Here is a 12,136-nt window from a genome sequence, read left to right as displayed (position 1 = left end):
GCCTTCTGGGGGAAACACCCAGGGCCCGATTCACAGAACTAACTTAAGACAAAATCCTAAACTTACTACTTTTGATATTCACAGAAGGCATTTAGTAGTAGTAAAGTTAGGATTTTGTCTTAAGTTTGACTGAATACAGACTTAAGACAGACTTAAGACATACTTAGGACAGGATTTTGTCTTAAGTCTGTATTAAGTCTGTCTTAAGTCTGTCTTAAGTTTGTCTTAAGTCAGGAATGAATGGGAAGTTATTTTCAATTTGCGATTCGCAATTTGAGAATCGCAAATTGAGAATAATTTCAAGGGTGCAAGGGTGTCATAACGACACCCTGATGCACCCCTGAAATTCACATGTGTGCGCATATGGCGCACATACATGCCCTAAGGGCCCTAAGGGCATGTATGGGAGCCACATGGCACCTTCACAAATGCAAAAAGTGCATTTGTGAAAGAAATTGCAAATTACCACCAACTTGAAGTTGGTGGTAGTTTGCGACTCCTTAAGGCGAAATTGCACTTTCCTGGTGCTTCTTACATTGCATTTAAGGAATCGCAAAATAAGGAATCGCAAATTTGCGATTTCTTATTTTGCACTCGGATTTCCTACATACATACAATTTAGCAAAAATGCGTTCGCAAACGCCGAAATTCTGCGAATTTCGGCATTTGCGAACGCATTTGTGCTTGATACATATGGCCCTCAGTGAGCTGTGCAGGTGACAGCCTGCAGGGTTAGATATGGATACCGGGCCACAGCTCTGCTGTTTCTATGTCCTCAACTGGAGAAGGGTTTTCTTGCATTCAAGAACTGCTGTAGGGCCTTTCTTTGAGAGACCTAGTAAGATTCAACTCACGAGGAGACAGTTCTCCAGCACATATATTCAGGGCACACTTCATGAGTCCACATGGATGACGCTATCTCAGTAACAAATCCATTAAGTCAAACTTCTCCCTTCTCCAGGAGTTCTAGATAATGCTGTTTATCAATGCTGAGAAACAGATGTTGCAAAAAGGGGTGGTGATGGACAGAGCATCTGAAGCAATCAAACACTCACACCTAGTCAAAAGATCTGGGTTTAATCCATCACCGTTCTTTAGCCCACTCTGCCACCCCAGTTCAGACATGGCTATATGCAAATCAGTCTGACCCTGTGCCTCATGGGAACAGTCCAGCCCGAACTGCCAAGCCATGTCTTCCCTGGACCGGAAACAAGCTTCCGAGGACCGGCTTCTGGCATTCCAGCCGTCTTCAGCCAGGATAGCTTGACTCCAGTGGCAAAGTGAGCAAGGGACTCACGTCTGAGCATACCCTGCCACACTTATGGCGGCCAAAGCGGTACAAAAAGGGGGTGGTGATGGACGGAGCATCTGAATCAATCAAACACTCACACCCAGTCAAAAGATCTGAGTTTGATCCATCACCGTTCTTAAGCCCAGAAACAGATGTTGCCTTACAAGATAATGACTGTGTAGTATTCTCCTGTGTCTATTTGTCTCTTATGATAACTTGCTCCTGGCTGCTCAGCCTGTGTGAGTGTTCTGAGTGGAATATTTGGTGTGTGGGATGTGTGTGGAGTGCCTGGGTGACAGGATATTGAAGAGACCTTCTTACCTGCTTTATCTACTCTTCGATAAACCTACGTTGTCTTCACCATACCTGTGTTGTCTTGATCACTACAGACTGTGTAAAAGAAGGGGTTAGACAGGCTCAAAACAGTAAAAATCCTTCAAACTGAGTAGAACAAACCAGTCAAATCTTTGTCTGGAGTGTGTTAAAGGTTGCAAGGTGTCCTCGTGCTAAAAGTTAGCATCTATGACTTGCAGACAGTCCAGCCAAGTGTCAGATGCATCATCAATTGGTCAACAAACAGATCTCTTTGTAGGACGATGAGATGAATTTAGAGCCAAACTGAAAAGCAAAGACAAGAGTAGGAAAGAGACGGAGTACCTGTGGGTATCGCCATGTTCACCGCGATGGACGATCCTGCCAAGATGAGTGACCAGCCCTGGCAGTGCCTGCGGCCGATGTGATCCAGCACTAGGTAGACCCCCACTTTGGCTGGGAACTCGATAACCCCAAAAATGAAGTGGGTCAAGTAGGGGTTCAAGCTGAAGCCAGTGATCCTAAAACTGATGCCGTAGTAAGTGAAAGGCACCCCAAACCTGTTGAACACGAAGCAAGAGGTAGTTGAGTCCAGCTGTTGTCCTCTGTTTGTTCACAATACTAATTACAATATTTCACATCCCTCACCACACCTACCCCTGCGTACAGACATGATACTTCGGGCCCGATTCACAGAACTAACTTAAGACAAAATCCTAAATGTACTACTACTTTTGGTATTCACAGAGGCATTTAGTAGTAGTAAAGTTAGGATTTTGTCTTAAATCTGTCTTAAGTCTGTCTTAAGTCTGTCCTAAGTTTGTCTTAAGTTTGTCTCAAGTCTGTTTTAAGTCTGTCTTAAGTTTGTCTTAAGTTTGTCTTAAGTCTGTCTTAAGTCTGTCTTAAGTCTGCCCTAAGTTTGTCTTAAGTCTGTCTTAAGTCTGTCCTACTACTTTTGGTATTCACAGAAGGCTTTTAGTAGTAGTAAAGTTAGGAATTTGTCTGAAGTTTGACTTAAGACAGACTTAAGACAGACTTAAGACAGACTTAGGACAGACTTAAGACACAATCCTAACTTTACTACTACTAAATGCCTTCTGTGAATTCCAAAAGTAGTAAGTTTAGGATTTTGTCTTAAGTTAGTTCTGTGAATCGGTCCCTCTCACTGGAGTGCCTACAATAGAGCAAGCATAACTTCCACTAAGTTCTCTGTTATAATAAGTCAAAAAGGCCACGTGGTTCTTAGTAGGTTTATTAACACACTAATTGCTCTTTGGTCAGAGATCAAGTCAGATGGAATTTTAACAGAATCCCAAAGCACCTTCAACCTGAAGGAACATTTCATTGTGAAAGAAAGAGGAGGGAGGGCTTGGGGAACAGAGGATAAGGGAAAAGAGAAAGGACAAGCAATACATTGGTTTAACCCTATGGTCAAGTCATTACAACACATCTCCTTATCAACCATATGAAAGGAGTGATACATAGACAGGTTGATATGGCATTACTACATTTTAAAATCCTTGTGCCATTAAGGTACCCTTCTTTCCCTTTTTATTTTCTCTGCTTCTTAGGTGTTCTTGCTCGTATTTGCCTGGGCTTGACTATGTTGGATTGAGTTTGAAATATTTGTTACATTCCTAAATTTAGAGATTTTGTCCATTCCTCAGGTCTGATCATTCCATAATGTGACAACATTCTTTCCCACCCATGTTACTCTCACAGGTTTAGAGAAATGACAACTCCCCTTTATTCTACTTTCAGATATTTTGATCTTCACCCAATCTCCCTTCTTGAGATTTGAAGTCATAGTACAGTTTTTCTTGACATGTCTTTGATTATACTTGTTTTGCTGTCTATGGATTTTATACTTCCTGGTCCCTGGAGACTACTAGTTGTTCTTCTTTTTTAAGCCAATGAGCAGACAGTTTGCTTTTGGGTTGCCTCCCTTTAAGTGAAAAAAATATGGTGACCAACCTGTGACGGTGTTTAGGGTGGAACGATATGCCCATATGGTTTCTTGAAGAGCTATGGCAATGGGAGCCTGAATTATCTGTGCCCTCTGCATGCACTGTTTGATCATGCGGTTTAGGCATTCCATCGTGCCATTCGCTCTAGGACAGTAAAGGGCTGTTTTCATGTGCTTTATGGATAGTTTCTCTAAAACTTCCAGCATCTGGTGTGAAGTGTAACGTACCCCATTGTCCATTATTAAAACCTATGGAACCCTTTCTTTGAAAAAATATCTTTAAAAAACATTATGAGTGTACTTGTTTTAATGTGATGAACACATTTGGGGCTAATTACGTTGTCAGGCGGACTTAAGTCCACCTGATACCAACTCTGTCCTGGGATAGACCGACTTCTGATCGGCGGTCCTGACTGCTTCATTAGGATGCGACCGAACACTGTCCAGTCGCATTCCTGCACTTCCCTATGGGAGCATGCATTACGGCCATAAACTTGCCATAATACATGCTCCCATAGGGAAATGGGAGGTGCTGTTCATCCCTGCACCCTGCTTAGAATTTTGAGTAAACTTAAGCAAATCAGGTTGGGCTTGGGCCCCATTGCCTTTACCCCCCCATGCCCTCACCCTGCACAAGGGGGGGAGGCTACACCCTCCCCCTCCCCCTTTTCTCAATCGTTCCCTGTCTCCACTCTCTTCTTGCGGTCAGGGGTCCAGGAGACGGAGAGCACACAATGGGTATCTGCTGCCACTGTTCTTGTTGATTGTCTCTTAACTTCTTCGTGTTTCACATGTTTGACACCTTAGCTGTTTTCAGTTGCTTAGGTAACATAGCCTTAAAACACAATGCCGAAGCTGATATGCATATTATACAGCTGATATCTATATATAGATGTGTATCTAACCAGAATTGACTGCTGTAGCAGTTCCCCAGTCCCAATTGGTGGGTCATTGTTTCATTTGTTTCTTTTTGATGGACTGCTGTGCTGGATTGCACTATCGTATCAGCTGGAGTGATATTACAGTATAGTGCTGAGTGCAACTGTGTATTATGCAACTGCTAAGTAAAAAAAAGTTTGGAAAAAAATTCTGCAAGTCCATGGAAGGACTTCACTTCATCTGTTCTGGTAGGTACTGGTGCCTTCCTAACTGATTCCACCAAATACATTTTTGGTTTCATGCCCTCTTGTGATATTGTGTGACCCACATATTCCACAGAGGCTACCCCTATGCAATATATTTCTTTTTTTATGGTTAACCCTGACTCTTTTAGTCTCTTTAACACTGCCACTATCATGTTTCTCAATACTTTTGCCAAAAATCTAAATATTATCTTGGAAACGGATGGTTTTGGGAATGTAATGTAATAAGTATTGCATTATTCTTTGGAATGCTGCTGCAGTCGAAGCCAATCAAAAAGGCATTATTTTGTATTGGAGTGCTTTTAAAGGGGTTATGAATGAAGTCAAATGTCCTGAGGAGGGGTCTAGCTCCACCTGGTGGTAGGCCGAGGATAGATCTAAAACACTAAAATAAGAAGCCTTGACAATTACCGTTAGGATTCAATGGATTCAGGGTAATGGATGACGATCCACCCAAATATTATCATTTAAGTCCCTGAGGTCTACACATAATCTAATTTGACCTTTGGTGGCTTCCCAGGCAACTACAATCGGAGCGAACCACACCGAGCATTCTATTTGTTCAATTACATTTAGTTTGTGTAATTTATCTTGCTCTTCCTTGAATGGTGTGTGAAGGAGGTGTGGAATGGGTCTGCCTTTGACTTTGTGTACAATAGCTGTCACATTTGTTGTGATAGTGGTAGTTTTTCAGTAATTGTAAATTGTCTGAGTACACCTCAGCAAAATTATTGCAACCCTCTTCCCCACACATTGAAGGATTTACTACAAGGCAAGGATCAGAACTGTTAGGATATGGTTTTATACCCAAATCTTTCTAATGCTTCCATCCCAGAAGTTTGATTCCCTTTTTGTGATGTATACATTTCCTATTGCGCTTCTGGCTTTAAAACAGATTCTCATTTTCACCCTGCCTTCCAGGGGTATTGTATCTCCATTGCAACCACCAGGTCCAATGACCCGTGACTCATTTTGAGTTGCCCAGCACCCCTTGATTTTATGAATTGTTGTACACCTTTTTCAATTCATGTTATGGCGTCTGTGCATCAGTGTGAGCATACGTGGTTTGAATCTTGAAAGAATGGTTGTGTGAATGTGCTCAGAGTGTGTGTATGAATGGGATGTGGGTAGTGTGGGACTGTTTTTATTGTTAGTAATATTTTGTAAAGATGGATCTATTTCTGCTATATCTATTCATTAGATTTTGAAGATTTAATAAATTATAAATGCTCATATAAAAGCACTTGATGTTTTGCACTTTTATGTGGCTCTAGAAGACAGAGTTGGCTCCTAAGACATTCTAGGATCCCTGTGCTGGACCTCGTTCCAAACCCTTAGGCAGGGTTCTTTTTTTCTTTTGATAGGTTCTACCATGTGCACCTGTTTGCACCTGTTTGCCTTGAAAGTTCCTACAGACTCTGACAAAATGTGACTTCTTATCACATTTTCTACATGTAGATGTTCTGGCTTGGCAATGTATGTAGTTAGCAAGATGACCAATGTTACCCCAACAGAAACATTTTGTTTTTTCATTTGCTGCTGCTTGCTTGTGAAAATCACACTTTTTGCTGGTATAATGTTTGTGACAGTCATCAGTTTTGTATGAGACTGGACCTCCAGGTTTTTTTATGACATTCACTTCAGCAGGAGATGTTGATTGACTTCCAGTATTTGCTCTCATCTCTTTCATACCCTTTGCAGTGTGTTCTATCCCAACTACCACATCAATAGACTGTTTATGTCTAGATTCTGCAAGATAAGTTTCTCCTGTTCTTTGGGAATGTGCATACATCTGACCAACTGATCCCAAATTAAGGAATCTGTAAAGGAGTCAAAATTACACATATTAAAAATCATTTTAAAGGAGCAATATAAGCAGTTACCTTTTCTGCTTATCCCTGAATACTTACAAAATATTTGTTTCTTTCTAGCACCACATTTATTATTCTCCCAAAAGCCTGATACACATTTACTTGGTCCTCTTCCTCTTCTCCTCCATCCTCTTTTGTCTGAGTTATGTCTTCATATATTTTCCTTCCTTCTATCCCCAGATTGTGCAGCAGAATGTGCTGGTCCTTAAAGGTGTCACACTCCCCAAACTGGATAAAGTCTACGGGGCCGATTCACAGATCTAACTTAAGACAAAATCCTAAACGTACTACTTTTGGAACTCAAAGAAGACATTTAGTAGTAGGAAGGTTAGGATTTTGTCTTAAGTTTGACTTAAGACAGACTTAAGATAGACTTAAGACAGACTTAAAGCGCTAAATGAAAAGGTTAACAACCTCTCAGAAATTAAAGTTACTGGGTGGATAATTTTTATATTTTATCTTTGAGAGTTAACAGATCCTCCTGATATGGCTAGGCAAAATTTCACAATTGCCAGCCACACAATGAATTACAGTATCTTAAAGATATTCATGAGTATCTGCCATCAGCCTTTCAATATCCTGAGGACAGGCTTGCTGTGCTGGGTCTGTCTTCTCTCAGACACTACTCGTTGAGATGAAAACTGCAGGCTCTGGACTGAGTACATCAAATAGGGGGTGATGGTGTCGCTGTCCCCTCACAGCCACTCGTCGCCAGGGTTATAATAAGTAAAAAAAGGCCACAATGTTGTTAGTAGGTTTGTTAGCACACCATCAGATCTTCAGTCTGAGATGTCAGTTGGAATGTTAACAGAATCCCAAAGCACCGTCAACTGGAAGGAACATTCCATTAGGATAGAAAGAGAAGGGAGAGTAGGGGAACAGAGAATAAGGGGAAAGAGAAAGGACAAGCATTGCATTGAGTTAACCCTATGGTTGTCATTGCAACCTTCTCCTAGTTTTCTCCACAGCTGCGGGCCATTGAGAGCACACACCCTGTAAGTAGACTAACACATCCTCTGCTTATGAGGCCAGATGAGTTGGGCCATGATTAGCCACACCCCCTCTGCTGAGGAGGCCAGGTGAGCCTGTCCATGACTGGCTACACCCACTCTGCTGATGAGGCCAGGTGAGTCTGTCCACGACTGGCCTCACCCCCTCTGCTGATGAGGCCAGGTGAGCCTGGCCATGACTGGTCACACCCCCTCTCCTGAGGAGGCCAGGTGAGTCTGGCCTTGACTGGTCACACCCCCTCTGCTGATGAGTCCAGGTGAGCCTGGCAATGACTGGTCATGCCCCCTCTGCTGATGAGGCCAGGTGAGCCTGGCCATGACTGGTCACACCCCCTCTGCTGAGGAGGCCAGGTGAGTCAGGCCATGACTGGTCACACCCCCTCTGCTGATGAGGCCAGGTGAGTCTGGCCATGACTGGTCACGCCACCTCTGCTGATGAGGACAGGTGAGTCTGACCAGTCCACCCCCTCTGCTGATGAGGCCAGGTGAGTCTGACCAGTCCACCCCCTCTGCTGATGAGGACAGGTGAGTCTGACCAGTCCACCCCCTCTGCTGATGAGGCCAGGTGAGTCTGGCCATGACTGGTCACACCCCCTCTGCTGATGAGGCCATGTGAGTCTGACCAGTCCACCCCCTCTGCTGATGAGGACAGGTGAGTCTGGCCATGACTGGTCACACCCCCTCTGCTGATGAGGACAGGTGAGTCTGGTCATGGCTGGTCAATCCTTAACAGACACTCTTTATGGGCATGACTTGGGAAGGCCTCCATTGCTAAGAAGAATAAATCGGCAAAAGGAGGCATCCTTACCTCGTCCCTCTGATGATGGGCACTGGGGCAGATATCCCTTTGCCCATTTGGACCCTCATGGAAATGATGGGTGACTTGGTCAGAGGGGTCCCGATCCTGGTGACCGAACACTGCGGACCCTGATGCTGTGTACAGAAGTACGTGTCGAGGAGCGGAAGAACCCACACCATGAAAGAAGTGTGTCCAGACTGGCATCTCCCGGGCACAGGTGGGCGCTCTGTGGTACCTGGGTCCAGTTTGATGCATGAGGGTTTAGCAGCCAGTGGGCTGAGGTAAAGTAAGTTCCAGCTGATTCCAGGTGCATCTTGTCCACTTGGTGTGTTTCTTTTACATGATATCTGTCGGCCGGTGGTGTCAACTGGACTCATGAGAAACGATTTGCAAAGGGCGGGCAAGGGTGCAAGGTCTGCATGTCTAATGTCCACTGCTTGTCCAGCATGCTAATGGCCTCTACCCTATGCTCGTAGCCTCAAAAGCTTGTGTCTGGTCACTGTCCACTCATTTTGTCATGTCTATTGTCTCATGTTTTCTATGGGGCATATATATGAACGTTTGGTTTTGCAATTCTCATATAGCAAATTTTAGAGATTCGCTATTAGAGAATCGCAAAACGAGATGTATGTAGGATTTGCAAAAAGATTTGCGAATCCTACATATTCCTTAAGTGCGATTCTAAATTAAGGAAACCCTCCCCATTCATTCCTATGGGCCTAGAGGCCCATAGGAATGTATGGGAAGACATTCTCAATTTGCGATTAGCAATTAGAGAATCGCAAATTGAGAATGCAATTTCAAGGTTGCAAGGCTGTCAAAAGGACACCCTGTTGCACCCCTGAAATAAGCTTGGGTGCACATTGCACTTTGAAAAATGCACTTTTCAAAGAAATCGCAAATTACCACCAACTTGAAGTTGGTGGTAATTTGCGATTCCTTTAGGTCAAATTGCACTTTTTCTGTACTTCTTACATTGCATTTAAGGAATCACAATTTGCGTTTCCTTAAATGCATTCGCAAAATAGGGATTCACAAATTTTGCAATTCCTTATTTTACAAGGCAGTTTTTCATTAATACATACCACCAAGCCCAATTGCGATCGCAAACGCCGAAGTTTGCGATCGCATATTGAATGATACATAAGGCCCTATGTGTATAGTGCAGTCTATTATTATAACAGGCTGGGGTACAAGCTTGCCATCACATATTTGGGAAATGTAGAAACCTCTGAGCTATATGGGGTGTGTGTCTGATATTTATATCATCAATGATACGCCTTGGATGCTGGGAACCAGGATACCCTCCCGCGTGGCAGTGCACTCTATAAACCCACAGAACATAAGATAACATACCAATGGTGACTTGCCTGGAGTGTCCTTACTTAATAAGCAATGTCTTCCTCTGCTATCTTCTGCAGAGTTTCATAATAAGATCTCTTCATCTCTGACTCTGTGTGATCTTGGGCAGCTCTCTCTTGCAGAACTTCTTTTCCATGTTTTGACTTTGTTACAGCCCCTTTGGCAATAAATCCTAATGGACTTCAATGTTTAAGAATTCATTTGGATTTCCAATAAGACGTACGGCCACATGCATCAATATTGCTTTTTGCGAATTCTTATTTGCGAAAAATAAGGAATCGCAATTAAGAATTCGCAAAAAGCAATGCATCAAAAAATCGCAAATATTTTTGCGATTTCTTAAAATTCCTTATTTGTGATTCACAATTTGCGAATCGCAAATAGGAATCCCTTTACATTCATTCCTATGGGCCTAGAGGCCCATAGGAAAGAATGGGAAGTCATTCTCATTTTGCGAATCGCAATTTGCGATTCGCAAAATGAGAATGCAATTTCAAGGGTGCAGGGGGGGGTCCAAAGGACACCCTGCTGCACCCCTGAAATTTGACTTTAAGTACATTTTTCACACTCACATGCCCCAAGGGCATGTGTGTGTGTAAAATGAAACTTTGAAAAATGCACTTTTGTTTTCGCAAATTACCATGAAGGTCAACTTCATGGTAATTTACCTCTCCCTATTTGCGAATTAGCAATTTTTAAAGTGTCATGCATTGTATTTAAGAAATCGCAAATTGAGATTTCTTAACTGCAATCGCAATTTCAGAAATCGCAACATAATTGTGATTTCTTAAATTGTGAAAAAATAAAAAGACATGATGCATCCCAAAATTGTAAATTGCATTCGCAAACGGCCGAATTTTGCGATTCGCACCGTTTGCGAATGCAATTTACAAGGATGCATGTGCCCGTATATGAATAAACATCGAAGTAGGGACTTTGTTTACAGCAGTTGGCCTAGAAAGGATGCAGTGTCTTACACCATCTAACATTTTCACTAATGTTTCCATCATATCTCTACCTAAGAGTTTTCCATGAGACCTGAATATTTATTCTTCAAATGCGGTAACCCCTTTGCTGCATTTGTTGGCAAATGGCCGTCGTGAGTACTACCTCCGTAGTGGTGCGCACGTCCGTTGGCCGACGCGGCCCCGCCCACTCCGCTAAACGGCCGCACTCCGGCGGAATTGCTGCCGTGGTTAAGCTTCAGATCGTCGCCTTAAGCTCTGTTGATGGCTGCTGAAGAAACATCTCTGTGAGGATGACAGTTCTACCTGACTGCTAGCTCTGGAGTTCTGCTTCTGGAGACAGAAGTACTCAGCATGGTGATGGAGTCACTGGGTGAAAGGCAGTGCTGAGCCACTGAGCTACACCTACAGGCAATACCCGGTAGTCCCAGACGGGGAACATCCTTTTCGACGCGGATTTTACACCGCAGTACTTTTAGAACGCGTCCATTACAACTCAAGTCGTAACCACGACTTGCGCTGGAGGGCGCTAGAGGATAAAGAATAGTAAATGTACTATTCCAACACCTTCCCTAGTATCCACGGGGACTGGTGTTGGAATAGTAAATTATATTATTTACTATCCGCGCCCCCAACGCGAGTCGTGGTTACGACTTGCGTTGTAAATGACGCGTTGTAAAAGCACGCGTTGTGACGGTACGCGTCGTACCGTCATACATCCGTCACAGACCCTTATGCCGTGGCTGGTGGCTTCGGGGACTAATGCGACCACTGAAGGGGCCTATGTTTGATCTCATGGTCACAGGTTCAAATCCCGGCGGGTCCACTTAGCCTTTCATCCTTCCGAGGTCAATAAAATGAGTACCTTTGAGTCGGATAACAATAAGCATCTTTTATTCAGCACCAAGGTACCCCTGGGTGACAGTGCACTTTCCAAATGTTATGTTACCAGCAGTCTTACAAGGAAGCCATGCCGTAAAAGAAACTACCTACCATAAGATGCCGGCCCAGAGCGTGATCATTCTCAGGCGACGGGTCTTCACTAAGTCCCAGTAGAAATAGACCCTGTTCTCCACCGTCACTTTCTTCTGAATCATCTACAGAAATAAGAATCAATCATGAAAGTGGCTCATTTGGTACTTCAGGAAGGCAAGAGGTGTATTTGGGACTTTAAACAGTCCCCTACTTACACATAGCGGTCTCGATTCACAGAATGAACTTAAGACTCAATCCTAAACTTACTACTTTTGGTATTCACAGAAGTTAGGATTTTATCTTAAGTTTGTCTTAAGACAAACTAAAGACAGACTTAAGACATACTTAAGACAAACTTAAGACAGACTTAAGACAAACTTAAGACAGACTTAAGACCGGCTTAAGACAGACTTAAGACAAACTTAAGAGAGACTAAAGACCGG

General features: G+C 43.3%; 1 protein-coding gene across 1 annotated transcript in view; it reads right to left on the bottom strand.

The window, feature by feature from the left end:
* LOC144762137 (solute carrier family 22 member 7-like) overlaps window positions 1-12,136 on the bottom strand; it is a 184,249-nt gene that overhangs the window by 27,575 nt on the left and 144,538 nt on the right. Inside the window, exons 6-7 of the mRNA XM_078647283.1 lie at window positions 11,712-11,815; window positions 1,949-2,163 (exon numbers count right to left, since the gene is read on the bottom strand). Coding sequence (XP_078503409.1) covers window positions 1,949-2,163; window positions 11,712-11,815 — 319 coding nt within the window. The remainder of the gene's footprint in view (window positions 1-1,948; window positions 2,164-11,711; window positions 11,816-12,136) is intronic.

The sequence above is a fragment of the Lissotriton helveticus genome, chromosome 6, assembly GCF_964261635.1.
Source record: "Lissotriton helveticus chromosome 6, aLisHel1.1, whole genome shotgun sequence".
In the NCBI taxonomy this organism is placed as follows: Eukaryota; Metazoa; Chordata; class Amphibia; order Caudata; family Salamandridae; genus Lissotriton; species Lissotriton helveticus.
The sequence above is the reverse complement of the archived record's forward strand: the minus strand, read 5'-3'. Positions and strand labels throughout refer to the sequence as shown.